This window comes from Camarhynchus parvulus, chromosome 10 (assembly GCF_901933205.1).
Source record: "Camarhynchus parvulus chromosome 10, STF_HiC, whole genome shotgun sequence".
NCBI classification, from domain to species: Eukaryota; Metazoa; Chordata; class Aves; order Passeriformes; family Thraupidae; genus Camarhynchus; species Camarhynchus parvulus.
In genome coordinates this window covers 12,650,373-12,669,835 of record NC_044580.1, presented here as the reverse complement: position 1 = coordinate 12,669,835, position 19,463 = coordinate 12,650,373, and the positions used below count along the sequence as shown (strand labels likewise).

Sequence of the window (19,463 nt, the reverse complement as noted above, 5' to 3'; positions counted from 1 at the left end):
GTACCATTCTGCTCTGGTTTCTACCCTCCAGCTTCCAGCCCATGTGTGGGCAGGACCTTTTATCCATAACTAGGGAGAGATGGGTCTGGTTCTTGTTTCTCAGCAACAAGGTGGGCTTAGGTAGCATAGATTTTCACACCAGAGACAGGTTCTAGAGATATATTTTACCTGCCTTTATAGAGCTCTCAGTCTGTCAGCAGAGGATAGCTGGGGTCTGACACAGCATTCATCTATTTGAAGTTTGCCTTTAACATGTTTTTCAGCTCACCGTGGTTCTGCAGTCTGTATTCCTCCTCTAGCTGTGAGCAGTCTTTCCCACTTTTGGAAATAAATCCTGTATTCTGCTCTTGGCATTTAGCTTTTTTTCTGCACCTTTCTGTCTCTGCCAGATATTACTGATGGTGACGCAGAAGAAGCGGATATTAATGTCACAGAGAAAGCTGCCTTCCAGATCCGACAGTTTCAGGTGAGTACCACTGTGTGCTGCAAGTGTTCCAAAGCATTTGGGATTCTGGCAGGAAACACTGCTAGCTCTCTGTTGCCTGACCACAGGGTTGAGTATGTGATAGCAACTGTGGCACTGATTCACTAGCAGTTCAGAGAAGTTTCTGATCCCTGAGGAAAGCTTCTTTAGGGTGGGTGGATGTGCATGTGTATTTACAGAACTCTAGGTTCTTCAGTGCAGCATAAACTTAACTGAGTATTCTAAAAGTCACACTGACCATCTGCAGGCTGTATGTAAGCACTCCTATCAAAAATCAGCACTTGTTCTTGAGAAGAGTCCTGTTTTTGTACTCTTTGTCATTCTCCTTGCTGCTGATCCCTTTACCTGCTTGCAGCTTCTGGTTATTTGCTTATGCAACACATATTCACACTCAGAGAGTGTTTTCCTTCCCCTAACCAGAGGTCCCTGGTGAACCAGCTCAGCAGTGCTGAAGATGACTTCAATGCCAAGGAAACCCAGTCACTCATCACTGTTCTCTCCACATTGTCCAAACTGCTGGACCCAGCCTCACAGCAGGTACTCCTCAGCCTTCACATGGTGGCTGGGTGTCATAGCCTTAGGTGTGTGGGAAGGAGATTATCAGATGGGGTTGGCATCTGTGGGCTCTGACATGTGTGTCCTGCCTCCTCCCACAGACCACACCAGGTCAAAGGGACAGTTCTGTTACACTGTGAAGGGCTCTCCTGTCACACATCTGCAAGGACACTTCAGAGGAAGTTGTCTTGCCATCCCACTCTTGCACATTCTGATCCTGCCTTTGGGCACCTGAATGATTTGTTTGCCTGAGCAGGGACTCCTAACATAGCCTAGTTGTGGTGTGGCCTCCACATGGGAGTAGAGGCAAAAAAGGCCAGCAAACTTGTGTCCAGTCCAAACTGGCTGAGTGCCTAATTCCTTCCATGCAAGGAGTCATTTTCTAAAGTGCCCCAATTTTACAAGCTAGAAACTGCACTAACTGTGCCAGAAGTCTGGAGTCATCATTTACCTTAAATTAAATGGAGCTCTTACTCTGTCCAAGGGGATGTATAGCCATTACCCTGCCCTGGGCCTCAGTTTTTGACTTGTTAGTTAGGCTAAGTGTCCCTTGTGGAAGTTGACAGGGCACAGCTGGGTTCCCTACTCATCTTCCTCTGCTGTGATTCATTGTCTTGGATTTTTATTACTAGTAGTAATGCTGTGTTTTGAATTCTGTTTCAAAATCATGGTATCTTTTCTCCTCTTAAATAGTTCCTTCAGTTCCTGACTTGGACAGTCAAAGTTTGCAAAGAAAATGCTCTTGGTAAGTAAGCTTTGAGGAGCATGTTTAGATGTGATGTGTCAGGTCTGACATTAGACCCTTACATGCTCTGTCCTGGTTTTACCTCTTTGTCAAGATACATTCAGGTCCCATTCTGTGGCAGATTGGCACAACATTGTGATGTAAGTACAAGTTTTAGAGAGGGAGCTCCATCTCTAAAACTATTAGTATTTCTGAAGGAAAGGAAGCCACTCACATACTTGACTTTTCTGCCTTGTTATTTAGGCTCAAATTGGGATTTATACTCTGGAAAGACATTACTCTTGCCAGGGTTTGTATTGCACTTCCTCTGTGCTTTTGGTCACCATTTTCCTATGACCAAACAGCTCCAGTGGGCCGTAGTTCCCCTTGCACTATTACAAGGGATGCCTGATGTTTTAAACCTTGCTTTTGTAGCTGGGGTATTTTGATAGGATTTTCACCTACTGCTGAATCCATACTGAATCTGAGACTTTCCCTCACTGGATATCTGATCTTCCTAAGTAGCTAGGCAAGCTCTGCACCTGGCACTGTGTCACTTTCTCTTCCCCACAGAGGATATTTCTTGCTGCAAGGGTTTGCTGTCTCTGCTCTTCAGTGTCCATGTTCTCTACAAGAGCCCTGTTGGTCTCCTGCGGGAGCTTGCACAAGACATCCACGCCTGCCTGGGAGATATAGATCAGGTATGATGCAGGAGCAGCTGAGCTCTTCCTCATAGTGCTGTCAGAATTGAGTGCATCTCTGGTGCAAACTGTGTGACAGCAGTTAAAGTCTTACCAGAATTTGTTTTCTCTCCTCTGCCCAGGACATAGAAGTGGAGGGTCGGTGCCATTTTGCCGTAGTGAATGCCAAGACTGCAGCCCCCACTGTCTGTGTGAGTCAGAACAGCATGCGTGTGACACCTGCAGTGTCCAGGCCTACTGTGCTTGGAGCAGCTTGCAGGTTCCTGTTGTGCCAAACACTTCCAAAAATCTGTTTTGTTATTGGTTTCTGTCTCAGCTGCTGGTTCTGGGTCAGGTGGATAAAGTCCTTGAAGAGGTGGATTGGCTTATCAAGAAACTCACCAGTCTGGGGTCAGACACATCAGGTAATGAAAGTTCTTACTTTCTTCTTACTGAATGAAAGTTCTTACTTAATGAAAGTTCTGTCCAGTTCTTACTGTTACAGCTTTGTCAAGAACAGGTAAAGACAGAGAGCAAAAAGATATTTCAGGATTTTGAGATAGCATCATCTGAGGTCAGGTTAAACTCTCCCTTGAGCTGGTTGCACATGAACAAAGGTGTTGTCATAAAATCTCTCCAGTGATTATTTTCCCCTTGCCCCTTTGGGGCTTTATGCATCAGACACAAAGATGGTCTTTTGTGCCTCCCACCTGCACAACTGGATTCATTGGATATATATTCACCAGATACTCATCTCTTTCTTGTAGAAGACCCCTCTCAGGCATCAAACCAAACTCAGGCTCTGGAGAAAGGTGTAATTCTGCAGCTGGGAACTCTTCTGACAGTCTATCATGAGCTGGTGCAGACTGCACTCCCAGCAGGGAGCTGTGTGGACACACTGCTGAGAAGCCTCAGCAAGACATACACAATTCTCACCTCCCTCATCAAACACGTGAGTGTGCTCTGCTGACAGTGGGCTGCCTCTAAGCTAAAAACCTTCTCCCCATCTGCTGCAGCAAGCTCACAGTGACCCCTGGCAGCAGCTATGCTCAGGACTGGCCTGTTGATCTCTTGTTCTGCTGGCTTTCATGCCCTCAATTTTGTGACCTTTCTAAGCAGTAATAGTTGTACCAATGGAGATAAAAGAAAAGCTTCTCTCCAGCTGAATTTGGCTTTGCATGGCTTGGAGTTGCTGTTTCCAGTTTGTGCTGTGGGTTCCTCTACACAAGTGTGTGCACAATGAAGGGCACTCACAGTGTTCTCACAGTGCTCACCAGCCCTGCCCTTGCCACTCATTCCCATTCCCTGAAGCAGGACCTGGGGGAACTGGGCCATGAAACACAAGCCTGTGGAGCTCCTTTGAGCTCCACGAGGTGGTGACTGCCCCAGAGCTCTCCTCTCACAGCTTTGGAATGCAGACATGCCATTTGGGATATAACAAGCCACTGGGGAGGATATCTGTGCAAATCCTGCCCTCCCCACTGTGCCATTGTGTGAGCTGCTTTGAGCCCCAGCTGGACACAGGATGGGAAGAGCACACCTAGAAGAAACTCCCGTTTTCCTTGCAGTATATCCAGGCTTGCCGCAGCAGCTCAAATACCATCCCAGGAAGACTGGAAAAGCTGGTGAGTGTGAGCAAATTCCTGGGGAAATGGCTCATTGCCTTGAGTTAGGAGTAACAGCAGCCTCTCTGTCTGCTCCTTTGCAGGTGAAACTCTCAGGCTCCCATCTGACCCCACAGTGTTACTCATTCATTACTTACGTACAGGTGAGGCTTAAATTAACTGGCAGAATCACACGCAGTCTGTCTGATGCTGAGTGGTGTATCAGCTTCAGTACACAGGCACTCTTGGGGATTATTAATCTTCTTGACATGACCTGAGTTTCTTACAGTTCAAGCTTTACTTTGTCAAATATAGCATAAGACATTTCAGCACCATTGGGACTGAACATGCTGATTTCTGCTTGAGCAGGGAAGGAGCTGGGCTTTAGCTGGGATTTTTTCCCCTCTGTTCATGTGGGGTTTTTTGGATGAGATTAATACTGCTGTTAACCACAATGGCAAATAAAGGTCAACAACACTGCAGTCATCACAGTGTGAAGTAACGTGGGTGCCACAGACTGCAGTGCTGGAGCTGGGATTTATCTGCCTGGAGAGGACCTGGGTACTTATGTGAGGATCACAGGAGTTTTACAACATATTGGGGAAGGTGTCAGGGTGTGCAGAGCCATCACTGCTGGAGATTTCTCATGCATGCATATTTCTGACTGTATAAATTACAAAATTAGTTTCTTTCTTGGTTTTGGGTTGTTTTTTTTTTTTTTTTTGAGATCCCACCTAATTCTACCCTTATATTGCTACCTCTCTGTTATCTAGCTGGTAATGCTGTTAGCTGGCTAGAGCAAGGACTTCTCTGGCTTTTCTTGGCTGGCCTTTCTTCCCTGCTTACCCTCTAATGACACATCTTTTGGCATTCTCCTTCAGAACATCCACAGTGAGAGCTTAAGCTTTGTAGAAGAGAAGAAAAAGAAGAAGAAAGAAGATGAAGCTGCTGCAGTCTCCACAGTAATGGTAAGACTGACTCACTCCATGAGAACATGGGCAGGATCATATACCTCAAGCTTTGTGGTACCTGGTGGCTTTTTACAGATCACCAGACAATTTGTCTTTTGGCCTTTATGTAAAACCAAAATTTAATATACTGTAATTTCAGAGAAAAGTCTAAAAAAGCACAACCAAACAAAATACAACAACAACAACAACAAAAAAACCAAAACAAAAACCATAACAAAAAAGCCATCTTCACTAAATGCAGCTTAAAATCTCATGGACATGAAACAAAGGTCAATCTGGCTAGGCTGCCTTGTCTGGTATTTTCACCATTTGGGGTAAGCTATGAAATTAGAGATATGGGCTAATTTATTGGAACTGATGTTGCATCCTCTTTAAGTGTTTCTTAATTTTATCAGTGCATTTAAAGATGAAGGAAGGCATGGATTCCACTAAAGTAAAGCAGTTGAAAATGACTGGATTATTTGTTTGGGAGCAAGTGAGCAGGCTGGCAGGTTCCTGGTCCTTGATGTCCTTTGTTTGTGCTCCCAGACAGCATTTCCTCCGTCTCGTCAGCTGTCCCAGACTTTCCTGTGATGTTAAGGGTTTAAAAAAGCCACAAGTATGATCTTCCTAGCATTTCCCTGAGTGTATGGAAATGGGCAGAAATGCTGCATGTCCTTCACCACTCTGTCACCATGGGGAACGAACACCAGTGCTGGTGAATAAGCAGGACAACAATGTGGTGAAACGTCAGGGTGCTCCTTGCTTGGATGGCTCGTGCTTGTGGTGCCTTGGGAGAGCTGCAGCAGAGGAGCTGCTGACAGGGATGTCAGGGCCGTGGACTGCAGGCAGAGCACAAAACAATGCACAGGAGAGCCTCACTGCAGAACCATCCTGGGAGTCAATTTAAAGCTAGTGACAAAGCTGGCAAGGCTTGCTGGGTGGGGCAGGACTGGTACAGAGCATGGCTACTGAAGGCTCTTTAGAACTAAACTGGGAATGTTCTGGTCTTCATGTCACACTACAGTGCCATTGTGCCCTTTCAAATCTGACCCATCTCACTCCTCTCACATTTCAGGCCAAGGTGCTTCGGGAGACCAAGCCAATCCCAAATCTGATTTTTGCAATTGAGCAATATGAGAAGTTCCTTATCCATCTCTCCAAGAAGTCAAAGGTAAAGTAAAGCAGAGAGATCTGAGACCTGACCCTGGTGAACAGTGGGATCAATGGCATGGTGGAGGCTGTTGTAAAGTCTCTATTAATACTCAGATTAGGAAGGTGTAGGGACCTTTCAGCCCTTGCCCATGCTCTTGGCCCAACACTGCTGAACTGTTGCCACATTGATACCAGCCCATGCCAACATCAGTCCACATCTGTGGTTCCAGGTGGAGCAGAACTATGCACACCTTATGCCAGCTTTCCTCACTCTCCCCTAGTCTGTGTCATGAAATGTACCACAACAAGGTCCTACATGAGAGTGAGAGTAGCTGGCAATCACTTGCTTTTAGGAAAATATAAATGGACCCCTGGACTGCACAGGGGCAGGAGCTTTTTCACCCTCTTTGCGCTTCAATCCTGCATTATTACTGCAATGGACTCTGTCCCAGTGCTGTGCAAAGGACTAGGCAGGGTAGAAGACTAAAGATGCTCATGGCTGAATGTTTCCCCTGCCTGGTTTCCCCTGGGTTGCTGCAGGTGAACCTGATGCAGTACATGAAGCTGAGCACCTCCCGGGATTTCCGCATCAACGCCTCCGTGCTGGACAGCGCCCTGCAGGAGCGGAACTCTGAGGATGCTGAGAACGAGCCACACAACGACCAGGTCAGAATTCACTCAGCTGCTTTTACTGATAGCTTTCCTCCTCTTTAGAAGCCAGCTGCATTTGTGAGTTGTGCAGAACAGCTTGTCTTCCCCGGGTTAGCTCTCACTTTAATACTAAGCTGATAGGAAGGAGTGAACAGATTCTCTCAGAACACCCCCTACACCCCAGCCCTCTGCCTCGTGCAGCCTTTACTTTCATGCACCAGCTCTGTGTCCCTGGTCTTGGGGAAGTGGAACTGTTAGCCAGGATCAGACCTTTGCAGCACGATGCAAAGTGGTTTTGTATGCAAGTTTTTGTAGATAAAGACCTGTCAGGGCAAATTCTGCAAGGCATCATTCTCCTCAGACCCATCTCTACTACATAGTGCTGGTGAAGGCAGTGCAACATGCTGGCTAAGAAAAATAAACAGTTTACTCTGCTGATTGTCCAGGTTTTTATTGGTGCTTCTGTCCATATTTTCCTGAGTGTTTCAACAAGCCAAAACCCAGGACAGAGTCCCTGTCCTGTGCCACTGGTAGCCCGTGGTCTAAGTTCCAGCATGAAGTGGGGAGGGGGTGGCCCATGGGGAACGTCTCAGTGGCTGACAGGAATCCCATATTCAGGTCATTTTGTTAGTGAGAAAAAAAAGAGCTAAATCCTGTTCTGCACAGCTGGCTTCTTGCTCTAGGTAAACATTCCTTAGACTACTCACACAAAAACAATCACACTCTACTGCTGCTCTCTCCCTCCCCTCTCCAGAGCAGCACAGTGGAGCAGACAGATGAGAACCAGGAACCCAAAAAGAAGAGACAGAGAAAAAAATAAACTGGAGTTGCTGCCACTGCCTCCTCTCACAGTGCCCATTCCATGGTGGACTCTCCTTGGTCTCAGAGGCTGCAGATATGGAGATGATGGTTTATTGCTTCTCCTGTCAGATACTTCTGCTTTCTTTCTTTGTGTCCATGGGAGCAACTCTGGCCCCTGTCTCAGGTTTCACAGCTGGCTGCTGCCACCAGAAGTGCCTCTGCTATTTGAATCTTCCCCAGGAATATCCCTTCTTACAGCAAAATGGAAAGGGAGCAGCTGGGATCAGTCAGTCCCTGCCAAAAGATCTGCTTCTGAAAGGTCAGGGAGGCTTTGGCACACGGTCTGGACAATTGTTCTGGCCCTCTGGTGTCGTCACTGCTTCTCCAGCGAACCTTTGGTTATTTCAATTATCTGATATATATCCAGTGCTTCTCCTGGAAGACAAGGGGACAGTCAGTTCCCTGCAGTACACTCAGGCTGTGCAATGCAAGAGAGTGATGGTTGGGATCTGCTTTAGTTCAGAGCACCTAGCACAGAACACCCTCAATTTATTCAAACCTGTGTTTTGGGTGATGGTGAGAATGCAGAAACCAGCACCAGTAGGGAGCTGGGAAGATGGGCTGTTCTGCCTTGGAGTTGAAGCTGCTGTGTGCATCTGCTGAGCAGCCAGAGGCCACAGCTTCCTCTATCTAGGCTGGTTTTGCTGTTATGTTTTTGCTGACCCTGATTGTGATGCACTTGTTTAATTTGCCTTGTTCTTGGTGAAAAGTGCCCATTGTGCCTACAGAGCACAAATCCTGTTTCTGAAAGCACCCTTTGCCTGTAAGAGTCCTAATAAAGGTTATTTAAGGGCAGAGCATCTGATGTGTGCAGTGACTGAGAGAACAAATCTGAGGGCAGGTTCTTCCCTTATCTGGGGATAAGGGATGAGTGAGGAGGAGCTGCTTTCCCAGCCACGAGTTTAATGTTTGCTTGCAGCAATTGGAGGGTTACACTGAGTGCAGACAGGGATGACTTGAGGCCTTGGGACTGCTGAGGAAGCACCCAGCAACACCAGAACAGTGCTTGGCTAAGGAAGAGCAATTTTGGGTCTACAGGGCAAAACTGACAAAACAAGGTTGCTGAGGTGCTTCCTTTCAGAGAAGACATTAAATTTGGTTTGTGTTAAAAGTGCACAGGAGAGCTCCTCCAAGGGGCACAAAGCAAACAAAGTGTGGGAGAACAGAGCCAGGCCTGGCTCATCACTCACAAATATTTGGAAAGCAGCAGCATGAAAACACTTGAGGACTGAGGAGGGAAGGGCAGGCTCCAGCACAGTGGCTGCCCTGTAGGTCAGAGGATGTTCCAGGAACCAAGGGGCTCATGAGGTGCCTCAGCTGAGCAGAGCCCTCAGGGAATGACTACTCAGGCCAAATGCTCTGCTTAAGATGGGAAGGCTCATGCAGAGGAGATTCCAGGGGGCAGCTTGCAGGGGGAGAGGAGATTCCAGGGGACACTGCTCACCTTCAGGGATGCCGTACTTCTCCATCCCCATGGGATTTGACGGTGTCACACAATTCATGGTCACCTCTTTCCTTAAGCACTGGTCAATATCCACTGCACTGAAGAAAGCCACTGACTGTGGCAGGTCCTGGAGGCCCAGTTTGTAGGCAAACATGCACCTGCAGAGCAAGAAAGGAGGTGGGACAGTGCTGGACATCACCCTTGACCTTGTCACACCCAGTTCCAATCAGCCACATTTACCAAACACTGGCCACCTCTCACAGGGTATTATCACTCAGCAGGGGGGCAAGGGGCTTTCTAAGCCCTGGACTGCAGGAGGGTCAGGAATTGCTATAGTGAGCATGGGAGGAACAGTAATGGTGCCTCCTTGGAAGGAATAGAGCCTCCTCAAGCAAAGGGAAGAATCTAGCCCCTCACTGCTGGCTAATCCTCCCTGGCAGGCAGAGCAGATGCAGGATTTTCCCAGCAGGAAGCCCTGTGCTCACAGGAGCCAGCACAAAGGCAGGAACGTCAGGGTGCCTGCCCTGCTGTGGCTGCAGAAAGGCTGTTTGTGTCATTCCTGCCTCCACGCAGGAGAAACAGCTCACCTTGGCCAGCTCCTGTGTAACCAAACACCCCACGGTGCTGGGAGGGGGATTTGGCAAAGCTGGCTGGGACAGAGTTGGATCAATGGGAGCCCTTAGAGGTCAGGAGTTTCTCGGCTGAGCTCAGTTCTGTGTGGGGCAGGGAAGCAGCAGGAACACCCCACGCTGTGGGAGAGGGGACAGCACTGGTGCTCACAGCAGAGATGAGCCATGCCCCTTGCTGTCCCCTGAAGGCAGCAGGGGATGAGGGATGGGACAGTTTCAGGCTCCCAACTCCCGAAACAAGCGCAAAGGCTGCTGCCATGTGACAGCTGCAGACCCAAAGGGAGCATGAAGTGATGCATTTGCATCCCAGCAAAGCCAGTGACTGGCCCCATCCCTGCAGGGCCAAAAGCTGATAAAAAAAAAAGCTTTTGTCAGCACATTATCCCTGGAAATCAAAGCTGAGGTCCATTTATAGCATGAAGGAACTGCAACCTCCAGTGCTGCTAACTTGCCCTGAGCAGAAAACTGCTCTGCACCAGCTTGCTGTAGGCAAAGCCACCCCCAGCCCCTGGGGCTTGCCTGTCCCACTCTGGAGTCACAGCTGCTGCTGCCCAGGAGACAGCAGAGCCATCACGGCTCACCTTGTGAGGAGGTTGGTGATCTGCAGGGCCAGGGCAGCCCGGTAGCGATCCTGGTGCTGCACCAGGTACCGCACCTCGTCATGGATGCTGATGCAGAAGCGCCCGTTGATGTCAAACTCCTCAAACAGCCACTTCATGGCAACCAGCATGAGGTGCAGGTAGTCCACAGCTGAGCTCTGCACCACCCAGTTCACCCTGCTGGTCACAAACTGGTGAAAGAAAGAGATGGGCAGTAAGAGAGTGCTTCAGTCAAGGGCACGGTACCTGTACAGGACAGCTGGGAGAAACCTGTTAAACTCAGGGTGGTTGGGTTTCCTTGGTGGCATGGAGATAAAGGCACAATGTTTTTCCTGAATGGCTACAAGATCCTCCAGCAATCTAAGAGGGGCTGAACATTAGGCACTCATTTCAGAATAGATAAGCAAAGCCAAAATCACAGCATCCCAGAGCTGCATCCTTACCTCCCCCTTGACCATGGCAGGCTCCAGGGCCCTGCTGATGTGACAGCCCAGCACTGGGGTCTGTGGGGAGGGGGATAAGGCAATGCTTTCCAGCTTGTTGAACATCTCGGACTCGGTGCCTCCAGCCCACACTCTTTGCTCCACCACATTCCACTTCTTCTCCCATCGGGACCTGTGGGGCAGAGGGGAGGTTTGCTGGAAGAGTGGTAGGGGGCTGCAGGTCCCCCATTTGAGACCCTTAAACACTCCCTCCTGGTTTGGGGCAGCAGGACGAAACCCTGCTAACTGTTCACTGGGAAAGTGGGTGAGGCTGACAGCCCTCAAATCAAACCTCCTTGGCCCTGGAGGAGCAGGAAGGGCGGACCAGCACTATCCAGCCCCATCTCTCCTCTCTGCCCATCAGGGAGCAGCTGATGCAGCCCTCTCCCCCTCGCATCCCAAAGCCACAGAGCCATGCAGGGTCAGACCATCTCACCCTTTCATGGCTTCTCTCTGGAGCCGCTGGACATCCTGGGCCGACACCGATCCATCCTCCGCCCTGTCCACAGCCAGCTCCAGCTTCTCCACCAGCCACTCCCCTTCCTCAGAGAGGTGAAACCTGCAGGGGAGAGCGAGTAACCCAGCTCCTCTGGCTGGAGCACCGCCACCAGCCCTGCCCAGGCTGCACCCACCTGCGGATGCCCTTGGTGACGGCGTACATCTGCTGGGCCTTGTCCCGCGCCTGCTGGGGCGTGAGCCGGTGGTTGAACTGCATCAGCAGCCGCTCGGCAAAGGGCTGCCCTGCCCCGTAGATGCGCCCGTAGTTGAAGACCTTGGCGTGCTCCCGGCTGATGCCCACCGTGGCGGCCGTCTTGCTGTGCAGGTCTGTGCCGTTGCTCTTCTTGCCCTGCAGGGTCATCCAGCCAAAGGCCGTGCAGCCTGCGGGAGGGGAGGAGAGGTTGGATGCCCGGCGGGATTGGGATGAGGATCAGGGATCAGCCCCTGTGCAGCAGAGCCCCGGCTCACCGTGCATGCCAGCGAACTGCGCCTCGCCCAGCACCGCCGCGATCCACAGCTCCTGGGAATCCACGTCTGCTCCCACCAGCGAGTAGCCAGGTGGCACCTGCACCATGGCTTTCAGCTCACTGCCCACCCTGTCGGCCTGCAGGACACGATGGCCACGTCAGCAAACCCCTCTCCTCCTCCACGGCACAGGAGCAGCCTTCCCACAGCCACAGAGCGCTGGCACAGCACTCCCTGTGCCCCTATGTTGTCATCTTATTGCAGGGGTTCCATACTGTGGTCCACTATCACAAAAGTTCCAGACCTTCTTGGTGCTTCTCGTGGGCAGCTCCTCAGAGCCCTGACTCTTTCTCCTCCACAAAGCAGCCAACAGACTCCAGCTCCCTTCTCACCCAGCCACCCCACTCTTTTATAGCACTCTTCTCATTTACAGCTGTGGCCTGTTCCTAATCTTTGATAACTGGCCCAGCTACAACTCCTTAGGGGTAAGATTACTTTCTACACTATCTTTATATTCTTATATTCTATCCCCCTACACCCCTAAGTTTTGCTCTCAATGTGAAAACCTGGTTTAACTCATGTGGAGCATCACTCATTTGGTTACTCCAGCAAAGAAGGGAAGCTTGAGAAAAGACAGAAATTGGTATGTTGGTGTTTTCTTCCCCTTTCACCACATTCTGAAGCTCCAGAGCCCCTGCTGACTCCTTCCTTTCTCCCACACGAAAGCACATCAGCAAGAGGACCCCAGCTCTGGCCCTGCCACCCCAAATCCAGCATCCATATCCAATCCAAGCACCTCCCATCAGTCCAAAACACAGAGGGAGCCCCAAAACACCCCCACAAGGATCCAAGCAGGCCATACCCGGGCATTGCTGGCTGTCAGCCAGGTGGGCTCCACGGCCCGGCGGGTGACAGTGCCTGCGGTCACCACCTGCGGCAGGATGGCCCCATAACTCTCCTCCTCGTTGTAGTCAGGATGCCTGGGACAGAGGCAAGGATGAGCATCACCCTGCAAGAGCCCTCCTGGTGTGGGGTAAAGGGAACAACAGTCCAGATTTGGGTACTGTACCTGGTCACCACACGAGGCAGCTCCCCCTTCTTCAGCCACACCACCATCTGGGAACTGAGGGGACACGTGGCAGGTGAGATGCTGAGCCCCTGTGCATCCCCAGAAACTCCCCTGTCTCAACACAGCCTCCACCCACAGAGGTGTGACCATGAAAGCAGCTGCTCACCTGATCCTCTTGTGAGCATTCCTCCAAAATGAGATCATTTTGTTAATCTCGAGGGCTCTTGTCCCGTGGGTGCGGCCCACAGCAGCCCGCAGGGTGCCATCCTCCATCTGGGGCAGGAAATCCTTGGCAAAAGGGCTTCCCACGTTGTTATCGTTCCCATCCTTTAGCAGCAAAAGAGGTGTCAGGGCTCAGCAAGCCTCCACTCCACATCAGCAAAGCTCTGTGCATCCCCCTGTCCCAGCTACAGAGATGGATTTCCCCCATGCAATCCCACGGGATGAGAGCACGTGGGTCCCAGCAGCACTGTGGGGACAGGAAGAGCCCCAGGAGCCCCAGCTTGCCTTGTGAGGCAGCTTGAAGAACCAGCATCCAGGGATGTTGACATCGTTGTAGGGACCATTGCCATGGTGGAACGAGGGTTTGCTCTTCCTCTCTGCACACCTCAGCTCTTCCATCTCCTCCTGCGACCAGCAAAGTGAGGCAATGCCAGGAACATTTTCAAGCACGGCAGGAGGGGGAAACCAAGGAAAGACAGACCAATCCAACACTCCATTCCACAGGAAATCCCCCTTACCAGCACCAGGCTCTGGTCTGCTTTGCTCATTTTCTCCTCTGGATCCACCTCAATCCGGCTCAGCTCCTCCATCTGCAGCAGAGAGGGACCGTGGGGGAGCCAGATCAAACACCAATCCTCCAGCAACCCTTATTAAAGGGAATTTCTTACTTGCAGCCCCTGGAGCTGCACACAGGTCTGGTTACTGCATGCACACGGGAGGAAGCACCTCCCTCCCACCAGGGAACCCTCCATCCCTTCCCTCACCTTCTGCCAGATCGTGCTGCTGTCCATCCCCAGCAGCTCGTCCTCCACAGCTGCCTCCAGCCCCGGGGGCTGCTCCTTGCCCTTCTCCAGGCAGTGCTGCCTGTACAGGCTCTCAATCACCCTGGCAGAGGAGAGGGCAGGGCTGATGCACCCACAAAGGCTCTGGGGCAGCACCTGGGCAGTGCCAGGGAGCTCCTAAATACCCCCATGGGGCAGCTCCCAGCCCAGCACCCCATCCCATCCCTCTCACCTGTGTGGGCAGGAGGGGCCATCGGTCTCTACAGGGGCTGCTGGCAAATTGTCCTGCCGTCCTGGCACCAGGTATCCCCAGCCATGCTTCTCTGAGTAGTGGAGGGGGAATCCATCCCAGGCCAGGCGCATCAGCTTTGGGGTCACCCTCATCTGCAGGCTGATGAGGCTGGGCCCAGGCACCCAGCCCTCCTCCTCCAGCCGCGGGCACAGCTTGCGGTACCAGCTGGGCATGGGAGCAGCAGGGTGGGTCAGAAAGTGCAGGGACAGCCCTGGGGACACACAGGGTCCCCAACTCACCCCGGGTGGCCGGGCAGGTGCTGGAGTCTCTTGGGTTGCAGCGTGACCGTCTCCTTCAGGCGCTGCAGACTGAGCTGGCTCGCACAGACTTTCAGCTCCTCTTCCTCACTGGGGGGACCAGGGTCTGCTGGGGCAAGGAGAACTGGCTTGCAAAGGGCCCTCTGTGCCACTCTTCTGGGGACAGGGACACCAAACCAGTCCCCCACCACAGGCAGCAGCATGGGACATAGGCCAGCAATGATTCACCCTGCAGCACCAACAAACCTCGTCCACCCCTGGGAAGGCAGCCCTGGAGCATCCCTCATCCCCAAGGATCACCCGTGCTCACCCTCCTGCCACTCCTGGGCTGACTCTTCTGCTTCCATTGCTGCTGGGGAGACTGGGCTGTTCCCATCCTGACCTTTCTTCTTCTTCTTCTTCCCTGGATTCTTCTTTTGCTTAAACTCCTGTGTGTCCCACTCGAGATCCCAGAGCCAAGGGTCATCCTTGTAACTGACGACACACCATTGTCACACCACAGCTTTGCTCCTGTCCCTCACAGCCACCCACAGCCCCCCATGGAGCAGCTGGTGCCTGAGCTCCTTCCTGCAGCCCCAGCCCAGGGTACCTGTGCTCGTGCAGCAGCTGGCAGGCATCGTTGGCCAGGTTCATCAGGGACTTCTTCATCTCCTTCTGCAGCTCCTCGTAAATACCCTGAGCATCATTCAGGTACCTGTTCCAATTCCCATTGACTGGCAGGTAGGACACTCCCATCTCCAGCATCCCTGCAAACGTGACAGGGTGGGGGCACCTGGACCCCAAAGCAGCAAGGAATTAGAAATCCGCCAGAGGGGACAGGCCCTGGAAGCACCAGACTACAACAGACATGGATGTGTCTTCATCTAGAGCTTCACACAACCCTCAATGCTCTTCCCCTAAACCATAAGGATTGCTGAATCTTCTAGCTGTCCTGCGCAACAACCCCAAAACTATATCACTCCAGACTGCCTCAGGAAGCCTGCTCACCCCCCTCAGCCACTGTGCTGCTATTTGTTCCTGCTCACCTACACAGGTGGGTCTGGAGTCCCTCCTGAAAACAGGCTCAGGACACCCTAAGGACAAGAGGAGCTACATCTCATGCCCAGAGGCACCAGGACCCTCCCCACTGCCCACCAAGCCCACAGCCCTTTGGCCAATACCAGCCAGAACCTGGCAGCTCTCACCTCTCCATAAACAGTGGCAGCTGCTCCTGAAACACCTCATGGGTGGCCTGGACATCACGGGCACAGTATGACACCAGGTCCTGGGGACAGCAGCAGGTGAGAGCAGGCAAAGCAGCCACCCCTGGGCCAGCACAGGGCAAGGCATGGGGGCTGCAGGAGCACAGAGCAGGTCACAGCCCCACGCACACCCAGTGCTGCAAGGAGCGGCAGCAAAACGGAAACTACCCCAGCATGGAAACTACTCCAGCATGGAAACTACCCCACAAAATGGAAACTACCCCAGCATGGAAACTACCCAGCAAAATGGAAACTACCCCAGCAAAATGGAAACTACCCCAGCAAAATGGAAACTACTCCAGCAGTATGGACACTACCCCAGCATGGAAACTACCCCAGCAGCCACTACCACCCTGCTCCCTCTCCAGCTCCTGCTGCCTGTCAGTAGGATGGCCTCCTGCACCTGGAAGCTGCTCCTGATGTCAGCCATGGTGCCCTTGACAAAGAGCTCCCGTGCCTCCTTCTCCAGCGGCTCCCCCCCGACGTAGAGCGCGTGCACATCCGCCAGGTTGTTGATGCTGCCCACGTGCACCCAGTCCCATGAGGTGACCTGTGACAACAGGGGGGTCACACCCTGTGACCTGTGACAACAGGGGGGTCACACACTGTGGGAGGACAACCAGCTGCAGCCAAGATCAGGAGGAGTAAATGATGCCTCTGCTCCAGCTTCAACCAAGGCCACCTTATCTGAAACGCGCTGGGAGAGCTTCACTCAGTGGAGCTGCTGCGCTGTGCCAGAACAGCAGCAAAGGGCTCTGTGACAGGAGCACCCTGTCCCCTGCCACCCACAGCACTGCCAGCAGCTCAGCTCCCCTCACTCACCGCCGGCCCCTCGGCCTTGCTGCGTGTTTTCTTCATGTGCTCCTTGACCTGCTGCAGCCCCCTCCTCTTGCCGTGCTTGGCAGCCATCCAGAGGCTGCGCTGGAAGCCCGTCAGCCCCGAGATGGCCATGTGCATGCTCATGGTGTCCAGGAAACGCATCTTGGAGCCCTGGGACACAGCACAGGGGGAGAAAACAGAGGGTTGGGGGTATGCTGGAGGAGCTACAAGTCCTCTGCTTAAGCTGCTTTTGCCTCCCACACTCCCCTTTTGAGAGCCAAAAGCATCCCCAGTGCAGGCTGTCAGCTGCTCAAAGGCTGCTGCCCCTGCAGCCTCCAGCAGCCCTATAGGGTGCAAGAATATCTTCCTCTAAAGAGATCCAGCCTCAACCTGCTCTGCAGGACAAAGTGAGCACAAACCCAGGGTACTGTGCAGAACAGCATCTGCCAAAATAACCCTCAAGAGCCAACGCAAATGATTATCTGGGTAAGAAATTGCAGCTGCCAGAGCACAGCCAAGGCTCAGTGGATTACCTGGATAAGATACTGCTCCTTGATGAACGCCCGGTCAAAGGCCACGTTGTGTCCCACCACCACTCTCTCCGTCCAGTCCTGCTTGCTGGCACAGCTGGCACCTGCTGGGCTCTCCATGGGAATGAGGTCGGCCAGGGTGAGATGGCTGGACCAGGAGTAACGCTGCTCCAGCAGCCGCCTGCTGCACCACGAGTACCTGCGGGGGACAGGTGGCACCTGCGACTGTCACAGAGCAGCCACAGTGCCATGGGGGGCTGACAGGACCCCACCTGTGCGAGGGAGGTGCCAACCCCAGGGATTGCTGTTCTAGCTATGCAGGACACACACCCCACATCCCAGAGCCACACTCTGGGGCTTTGTTGTATCTTCCCTGCAAGCCAGCAGTGGACAGCAGGAAGAGGCTCTGCTCAGGACCATCCCCATGTGTCACAGACATCTTTTATGAAAAATCCTTTCCTTAGGATTTTTCCTCCTGAGAAGCTGAGACACCTCAAGAACAAAATGTAAACAATGGTTATCTGCTGCTGTGGAATGCAACAGGTGCATCTGTGATTGGTCTCATGTGGTTGTTTCTAATTAATGGCCAATCACAGTCAGCTGGCTTGGACTCTCTGTCCGAGCCACAGCCTTTGTTATTCATTCCTTCTTTCTCTATTCTCAGCTAGCCTTCTGATGAAATTCTTTCTTCTATTCTTTTAGTATAATTTTAATATAATATATATCATAAAATAATGTATCAGGCCTTCTGAAACATGGAGTCAGATCCTCGTCTCTTCCCTCATGCTCACACCCCTGTGAACACTGTCACAAGAGCTGTTCTAGCTAAGCAGGACACTCACCCCACATCCCAGAGCCACTGGGGCTTCGTTGTGTTTTCCCTGCAAGCCAGCAGTGGACTGCAGGAAGAGGCTCTGCTCCGGACCATCCCCATCCCCTCAAAGCTGTCCCCCCCAGCCCTGCCGTGTCCCCAGCACCGCTGCTGGCACCGCATCTCACCAGGCGTGCGGGGACACCGCCACGGCCAGCGTCGGGCAGTGGCCCTCGGCCACGCACACCTCCACGTCCAGCACCAGCGCCCGCTCCTCGGGGAACTCCACGGGCTCCGCCTGGCCCTGGGGGCCGTAGCGGGTCCAGCCCAGGCGCCAGGCCCAGCGCTCGGGCAGCGGGGGCAGCTGGCAGCGCAGCAGCTCCTCGGCCGCCTCCAGGTAGGGCAGGCTCTGCTTCTGCGCCAGCAGGCGAAAGTGCTCGTCGATGTCGCGGCCGTACATGCGGGGCAGGCGCAGCTCCACGTCGGGCAGCGTGGAGGTCTCCTTGCCCCACAGCCCGTGCTGCTGCAGGTGCCGCACGCTGCGCTGCACCTCCTCCGCCGAGTAGCGCACCCGGGCGCCGCGGAAGATCTGCTCGTGGAGGCTCCTGGAGAGCATCTGGATGTTGAGGGGGTTCATGCGCCGCTGGCCCGTGGACGGCTCCTGGCCGGGCTCCTCCGGCAGCGGGCGGCTGGCCGAGGAGCTGCACGGGCAGCGCTGGGGCTGGGGGCTGCAGCCCCGCACCGAGCGCGCCCAGGACACGCGCCTCATCCTCCCCCTGGGCTGAGGGGAGCTGGAGCTGCGGGGGGGAAAGGCAAAGGGTGAGCTCAGCACTGATCACTGCCATGCACACACTGTCACGTACAGTCACACAGCCCTCTGTACAGCTGTGCCCCCATAGAGCTGCGTCCCCATACAGCCTTCTCCCCATAGAGCTGTGCCCCCATACACCCTTCCCCCATAGAGCTGTGCCCCTTCCCCCATATAGCTGTGCCCCCATAGAGCCATGTCCCCCATATAGCTGTGCCCTCATAGAGCCGTGTCCCCATACAGCCATGTTCCCCATATGGCTGTGTCCCCATACAATTGCGTACCCATACAACCTTTCCCCCATATAGCTGTGCCCCCATACAGACATTTTCTCTCATTTAGCTGTGCCCCCATACAGATGTTCTCTCTCATTTAGCTGCGCCCCCATACAGATGTTTTCTCTCATTTAGCTGTGCCCCCATACAGATGTTTTCTCTCACATAGCTGTGTCCCCATACAGATGTTTTCTCTCCTTCAGCTGTTTTACCCCATACAGATGTTTTACCCTATACAGGTGTTTTCCCCATAAAGCTGTGCCCACCATACAGCCGTGCCCCCATAGACATGTTTCCCCATACAGATATTTTCCCCCATACAGCCGTGCTCCCCATACAGATGTTCCCCCATAAAGATGTTTCCCTCCATACAGCCGCGCTCCCCATCCAGCCGCGCATGCCGTACAAATGTTCGCTCATACCGATATTTCCCCCATCCGGCCGTGCCCACATACAGCTGTTTCCCCCCCATACAGCTGTTTCACCCCAAATTCCCCTCTGTTCCCACCTGGACCCCGCAAGCTCCGCCGGGGCCTGGGCCGGCGGGCAGATCCAAACCGGGGCGCCCGGGGGAGC

At 53.0% G+C, this 19,463-nt stretch overlaps 2 protein-coding genes across 4 annotated transcripts in view; one reads left to right on the top strand and one right to left on the bottom strand.

The window, feature by feature from the left end:
- The window catches only part of FANCI (FA complementation group I), a 24,289-nt gene extending 15,830 nt beyond the window's left edge, over positions 1-8,459 (top strand). Inside the window, exons 25-37 of the mRNA XM_030955329.1 lie at positions 390-466; positions 905-1,021; positions 1,733-1,784; positions 2,337-2,464; positions 2,587-2,655; positions 2,781-2,868; positions 3,211-3,395; positions 4,012-4,068; positions 4,152-4,211; positions 4,929-5,015; positions 6,076-6,171; positions 6,693-6,818; positions 7,558-8,459. Of these exons, the coding sequence (XP_030811189.1) occupies positions 390-466; positions 905-1,021; positions 1,733-1,784; positions 2,337-2,464; positions 2,587-2,655; positions 2,781-2,868; positions 3,211-3,395; positions 4,012-4,068; positions 4,152-4,211; positions 4,929-5,015; positions 6,076-6,171; positions 6,693-6,818; positions 7,558-7,623 (1,208 nt within the window). The 3' untranslated portion in view covers positions 7,624-8,459. The remainder of the gene's footprint in view (positions 1-389; positions 467-904; positions 1,022-1,732; positions 1,785-2,336; positions 2,465-2,586; positions 2,656-2,780; positions 2,869-3,210; positions 3,396-4,011; positions 4,069-4,151; positions 4,212-4,928; positions 5,016-6,075; positions 6,172-6,692; positions 6,819-7,557) is intronic.
- On the bottom strand, positions 6,826-19,463 carry POLG (DNA polymerase gamma, catalytic subunit). 3 transcript variants are annotated; one of them, XM_030955330.1, is made up of 23 exons: positions 19,396-19,463; positions 17,993-18,601; positions 16,997-17,192; positions 16,467-16,634; positions 16,048-16,194; positions 15,588-15,667; positions 14,993-15,175; positions 14,714-14,877; positions 14,386-14,509; positions 14,087-14,311; positions 13,837-13,957; positions 13,591-13,662; positions 13,358-13,477; positions 13,017-13,177; positions 12,851-12,904; positions 12,644-12,761; positions 11,785-11,920; positions 11,451-11,697; positions 11,255-11,377; positions 10,780-10,951; positions 10,319-10,527; positions 9,109-9,266; positions 7,978-8,039 (listed from the first exon to the last, which is right to left on the bottom strand). In XM_030955330.1, exons 2-23 carry the CDS (start codon positions 18,571-18,573, stop codon positions 7,978-7,980), a joined length of 3,621 nt encoding a protein of 1,206 aa, XP_030811190.1. In that variant the 5' UTR covers positions 18,574-18,601; positions 19,396-19,463. The 3 variants fall into 3 exon arrangements, with proteins under 3 accessions (XP_030811192.1, XP_030811191.1, XP_030811190.1); XM_030955332.1 differs by lacking the exon at positions 16,048-16,194 and having other exon boundaries at positions 6,826-8,039; XM_030955331.1 differs by lacking the exon at positions 19,396-19,463 and having other exon boundaries at positions 6,826-8,039; positions 17,993-18,573.